Source organism: Gavialis gangeticus, unplaced genomic scaffold, assembly GCF_001723915.1.
Source record: "Gavialis gangeticus isolate Ggan-Ray unplaced genomic scaffold, GavGan_comp1, whole genome shotgun sequence".
In the NCBI taxonomy this organism is placed as follows: Eukaryota; Metazoa; Chordata; order Crocodylia; family Gavialidae; genus Gavialis; species Gavialis gangeticus.
In genome coordinates, this window is record NW_017729001.1 from 17,447,917 (window position 1) to 17,454,006 (window position 6,090).

Sequence of the window (6,090 nt, forward strand, 5' to 3'; positions counted from 1 at the left end):
TATATATATATATATAAATGTATTCATTACTCTCCATGTTGCAAAGCGAACTGACAAGGGTGAGCTTTAAAATGAAGAAACTGGATACACAGGAATTTAGTGGCGCAAGTGATTTAATAGCCCCTGGCTATTCTTTCCCCTTCCTCCTAAAACAGATCTTTCTACCTCTACACTCTACCCACCACCATTCAGAGACATGTGAGACACAGGAATTTATCTGCCGACAAGGATTTCAGATGAGATCAGAACTATAATAATTTTGGCATGAGAGTCTCATTATGCAAAAGTGCTCCAACTTTTGTTCAAAAATGGTTATATAAAAAAATTATGACAACTATGTTCAATACTGTATTTGCAGGCAACTCTATTCCTTAAAGGAAGGATAAAGGGATAGAGATCTTTCCACTTCTAGGTCTTATTCAAATATGGCCCCCCATTAGTAGAAATCAAATGTCTTTCACGGACTAACGGACTGTGAAAAACAGAGTACCCCCGTTTTTCAAATTGATGGTCACAGGCCACAACTGAGCAAGGCACAAACATATGTGCATAACTTCATGCACAACTCATCATACTGGCTTTTAAAAGGGCTGCTCACGTGATCCAGATAGGCACATTCTGAAATGTTTGTTTGACTGAGGGCTCAGTGAGGCCTGTTCACTGTGTAAAGACTCCCAAACATAAAAAAAAAAGAGCACCTCTGTAGATAGATGGCAGGAAAACTATGTTGGAATTTGCTATAGATGAGCCTCCAGAACACTGCTGGGGGATCATAATTAATTTTTTATAAATTATAAACTCTATGCAAAATTATCTGGAAAACAGCACTGTAATGAGCATTTTTAAAAAGGCTTTCACTGCTTTTCTGTGAAATCAGTGGCAACAGCCCATGACTTTATTACCTGCATTCAAAAAGTGAACAGACTGAAAAGCCAGGGGAACTCATGAGAGCTGTCATCATTTTTCTTTCAACAAGCTGTTTAGTCATGTGTTACACCAGCTCAAAGAAGCATTTGCTAAGTTAACTGGATCACAGTAAAGGAATCAGAAAGAACTGCAACACAGAGGTACTAAAAGTTACATAGGAAATTAAATCATTTCCATTTTTCAGTAGACATTCATCTTGTATACCTGTCAGATTCTAATTTTTTGTTTATTTGACAAGACTCAGTGATTACAGCAACCTACATGAGCTGAGATTCAGTTCTACCTTGGGTTTTTACACAGCCCTAATACCATGGTATCTATAATTCCTAATTAAGCCACATTGGGCACATCTACACAAGATGTTTACTGTGCGGTAACCTAATAACACTGCATAGTAGTGTGTTGCTCAAAAGTCATGCTAATAACCTGCTGTGCAGCGTTATTTGGCTACTGCGCAGTAAGTGTCACAAAAAACCATACGCCGGCACTACTGCGCAGCAAATGTAGTTACTTGCGCAGTCAGTTAGTACTTAATTAAGGAAGTACTAAACCAAATGCACAGTGAGTACGGCACATTAATGAATGTGTAGACTCACCTGCTATGTTTTAGGTTTGCAATGAAACAACCTTTTACAATCTAACATTACTCTGCCTCAATACTACTGTGTGCTTAGCTATGAAAATTAATCAGCTCAGTGCATCACCTCCATGTTGTAATGCACTGACTCATCTGTTCTACAGTGTTGGTCTGCTGGTCAGGACTCAGGACTAGCCTGGAGAAAATTTCAGTTGATTATGCACCTACACAAGGTTGTGCCCCATGGTGAGATTCAGCCTTGTGGTGCCTGCCTGTAACACACTTCATCCTTATTATGAGGCTTGCTGTTACAATAAGCACTTTGTCACTGAAGGTCACTTTATGTGGACTCCAGGCCTGTACCTAATACCGTTCTAATCACTCTCTAATGACAATTCAACTTTGGAGCCTTCTCAATATTCAGTGTAGCTAATGCAGAGCATGTCACAGGGAGGACCGATTCGGAGGTATGGTTCTGAGGGAGGGAGACAAAATGGAATTGAGTCAACCCAGAGGCTATCTAGGATTATGAGGCAGATTTAATACCATTTTTCTAATTACCAACACAGAAGTTTCTGCTGACAGACAGCAAGCGTGTGCATGGATGTCGGGAGTTTTTAGTTGGCATGAAACAGACGCTCCTAATGCATGTCTTTACAAGGACAATGCTTTAGAAAAGCCTTCTGTCTGGATAGAGAAGAAAAATACTTGCAGACATACATAAGTGAATAAAGCAAGTTTTAGCTCTCCGGAAACTGTTTCTTTGCTAATGACACGTACCTATCTGGAAACCGAGTTTACTATGCCATGCCTTGCATCAACAGCCTCACATTGTGTTCTGCTGACGACACCAGGTGATTTTCTCTTATTAACTGCTGTTGGCAAGCCAGCAAAGGTGACTTTTGGTGAGATGTGGCAATGTCACAATTCAAAGTTTTCCAACTGCTGGTTGTGTGAGAGCAATTTCAGCAGATAAAAAGGTATTAAATCAACAGTAGTCATGCACCTCAGCATTTTCAAAAATCCCACTGGGGTCCATCTGTATCTTCAGTCACCTAAAATTCTTCTGAAAACACGGCAGCGAGCCTTTCCTCAGACTCTAGTATCCCCATTTTACAAACAGAGACAACACAAAAACGACTGATGTTTACAAAATGTTTTGCTGAGGAAAATTGCTATCTAAATCCTAAATGCTGTTATTGTGCTCAGTTGCAAGCCCAGTAGTGAAATATTCCAATGTCTCTTAGGAGTCCACGCATCTCTAATGAGTTATCTAATTAGCACAACACTTATTGGACAACACTGGAACGCCAGGGCAACCTATTCTGATGCTGAGTAAATCTGGAGCAAGCAAGCCTGTTCATGCAAAACTGCATGAATTTACTTAGGAGTCTTGGTCTAACACCAAAATCTGGAAAAGGTTTTCATCGAGCAAAGTGAGAAGACATTTACTTTCAAAATGCCTAAAAGAATCCTCTGCCCTGGACTACCTGCTTGTCTGAGACACTCTGGTATGACCGTTGGCTTATAAAGCAAGACAATAGAAAAGTTTTGCTTATGGCACTACCGGTTTGTAAGAGATGAGCCCTGTGAGGTGCAACACCTTGCTGCTCTACATTTGGCTTGGTCATTACTATGTTGTTCCTCTTTATTTTTCTAGTTCTTCCTGAACTGATAGCACTATTCTACTTTGGGGGTCAAAATGGGCTCCAAAATGCTATGGACACCTATACGGTATGTTTGACAAGACGCAACTGCTGATCCTCCGGTTGGGTCACTTGCATTTCTATTCACTGGCAATAGCAGGCAGGCTGGAAAAACCCAGATGTCCAGCCTGGTGCTCTAATAAGCTAATGTCTGTGGCCCTCATATCTGTTTTATTATAAAGGGCTTTGTCCTGCAAAAGAGGTTGCTGCCAAGCATAGAGATGGTTTAATCTCCTTCGGTTACATAACTTTAAAGAACAATTCACTATTAATAATCTTTATAAAACCCCACTTTGTTTGCGATGCCATGAGAGGGACTTTTTCTTAAACAATTTGAACCTCCTCTGGATCCATCACTTCAGCATTTTGTATATAAAAAAAAAAGTTAAGCTTTCAATTAATAATAGTCATTTAAAAATGTAAATGTCACAAAGATTACCTTAGAAAAATCTCTCAGAGAATTAAAAACATTAACAGATTCCCACAGGAAAAATTCCAGCAGAATTCAGCAACTCTCCTGTTCCCACTCCTGTCACTTGTATTTCTATCACACATAGAAGCAAAAACAAATTGCTATTAAAATATCGTCCAAACACCCCATCCCTGTTCCCCACCCCTCACATGCACACAAACCCTCCCCATGATTTAGTCTGAGATACAGACAGCCTGAGCTAAGGCTCAAAAAACTCCTTTTTTTTTTATTCATTCAGAATAGCAGAAACTTGGTGGTAAAGAGAGATTTTTCAGATACGCCAGAAATAAATCTCTCTAGGCATGTCTGGCAAACTGATACGGGACTCAAACTAGCAGGTGTGCAGACATAATTATTACTGCAAAATATTCAGCGTATCCAGGTGTGGTCGTGATCAAATATATGAAATCCCTGCTATTCTTTGGAAATTCCTAGTCTCCCAGGTGCCATCCTCCCAGAGGAAAGTAAGATTAAAGAATTAGTTAGTAAAGATATGAATAAGCTTTTTTTCTTTCCCATTCTCAAGCTGCTTCTCCCTTTTTCTCACATAAAAAGCCCCTCTTTGGGGCTTTTTGCACTCCTGTCTTTACCACATGTTGGGTCAAAAGGTAACTTTGTTCTTTTACAAATGATTTTTAAGACACCATGTTGTATGGCATACGGGTAGTTAATTGTAGACAGAGCAATGCAGCACCTGTATTCAAATGTAAGGTCCAAGAAAATTGATGGAAAGGAACTCTTTTATGAAGCTCCAAAGATAAAACATACATCACTGACTCCACTCCCCCAATACCACTTCTAGTTTTAAAATATGGTAGAGCAGACCCTGCAGTAAAAGTGTCTGAAAGGCTTCCAGGTTCAAATCTGTCCGTGTTTTCTGCCTACAAGTAACAGCTGACAGCTGGGCTCTCACGGTAGGGCCTTCACCCCTCCTTCCCACTTTTGTCTAAGAAATAATAGCATCTCAATAGCTGCACGTAACCCATTTAAATCTTCCAAACTCCCCTGACCCCTACCTTGTTGGCTGTCTGGGTGTTCCTGGAAGTAGCCACCTTGGATAAGGAGAGATCCAGTGGCCATCTTTGTGGTCTCCACTAGTTGAACTGCTAAGGATACAGCAGACAAGGGTTTTTGTGACCTCTTTTATTAGATTAGCTGTATAGTTGGGAGAGCTGTTGGACACGTTTCAAGCACTGAGTGCCCTTCCTCAGGACAGAAGCTGAACAAGGGGACTTGAAACCCAAAAGCTCTCCCAACTACACATTTGGTCCAATAAAAGATATCCTCACCTCTCATACATGTCCTGGACCATCATAGTGACAACACTACAACCCTTCAAGACACAGGAAGACACACAAAGACCTCAAATAACAATGGGTCGGTCAAGTGCTGTTGGTTATGAGTTTCTCCTAGCACACATTACATGTTAGCAGCATTCAGGATTACAAGTACCCATTTCATCCAAAATGCTGCTATATATAACCAAAAAGCAGCTTTCAGATGTGTCTGCACAAGTCAACTGAACTGGAATTTAAGATTATTTAAATGCAAGGAAGAGCCTTTGTAGTTTAATGCATACTAAAAAGATGTGCTGTAAAGGCAAGGAAATTGTTTGGAAAAAAAACGCATGCATTCCCTCAAATATTTTATTTTTTGTCTCAGCCTTTGGGTTTGACACTGCAAATCCCATAACCTTTAATCAGCACACTAGTGTAAGGAAGACAGCAAGAGGAAAAGGTCCAGAAAGGCAGTAATTATGCCAAAAACATAAAAGACCTTTTCCCCCTCCCCTGCTAAAGAGACCGGGGCTCAAACCCAGAATCAGGGCACAAGTGAAATGATCACTGATAAATCAGCAAACCTGTCACTCCAAGCTCAAGTCAAATGCAAGAGAGAAACAGTGCAGTATATGTTTGAAGTCAGAACTGAGATACACGGAGAGAAAAGGGGTTGCGAGGGAAGCCTGCACAGCAACTGGCACATCGGAACACTTGCTTTAATTTAGGAGCTCCACACAAATGTTTGCAGCAGTCAAAGCCCAACAAAATATGCCATTCAACTTTCAGTCAGCTACAATCCAGGCATGTGGCAATTAAACTTTTTATAGCTCCACTTGATATCTTTATTAGTATACATAATATCCAGCAATATGATGTTTTAGTGCATGTTGCCTCAGAGCTAATTAAGAAAATACAGCTAGATTGCAAATAGAATGACCTGACCCATAAAATGTGCAATGGAAAGATTCCTATCTTTTGGAAATATGCACATTCAGCACTGGTTAGTGACTTTACATATTTATTCTTTATCTACCTCAGATATCGGTATCAAAGCAGAAATTAAGCACAGTGATGAACCCCGAAGGATTCATGGGAAAACCTAAACAGAAAATAAAATCATGGCAACAG

The 6,090-nt window shown here is 40.1% G+C and overlaps 1 protein-coding gene across 8 annotated transcripts in view; it reads right to left on the reverse strand.

The window, feature by feature from the left end:
- Positions 1 to 6,090, reverse strand: part of GNB1L (G protein subunit beta 1 like) — a 68,492-nt gene that overhangs the window by 30,627 nt on the left and 31,775 nt on the right. For 5 of the 8 annotated variants that reach the window (XR_002095602.1, XM_019506974.1, XM_019506968.1 and 2 more), the window contains 2 exons: positions 3,650 to 3,754; positions 903 to 1,054 (listed from right to left, as the gene is read on the reverse strand). The exons of 1 other annotated variant lie outside the window; for it this stretch is intronic. Coding sequence is in view for 5 of the 7 variants with exons in the window: in XM_019506974.1 (XP_019362519.1) it covers positions 903 to 988 (86 nt within the window). In the remaining 2 variants the exon portion in view is untranslated. Of the gene's footprint in view, positions 1 to 902; positions 1,055 to 3,649; positions 3,755 to 4,698; positions 4,743 to 6,090 lie in introns of those variants that run through there. 2 more of the 8 variants (XM_019506971.1, XM_019506972.1) reach the window with 2 other exon arrangements.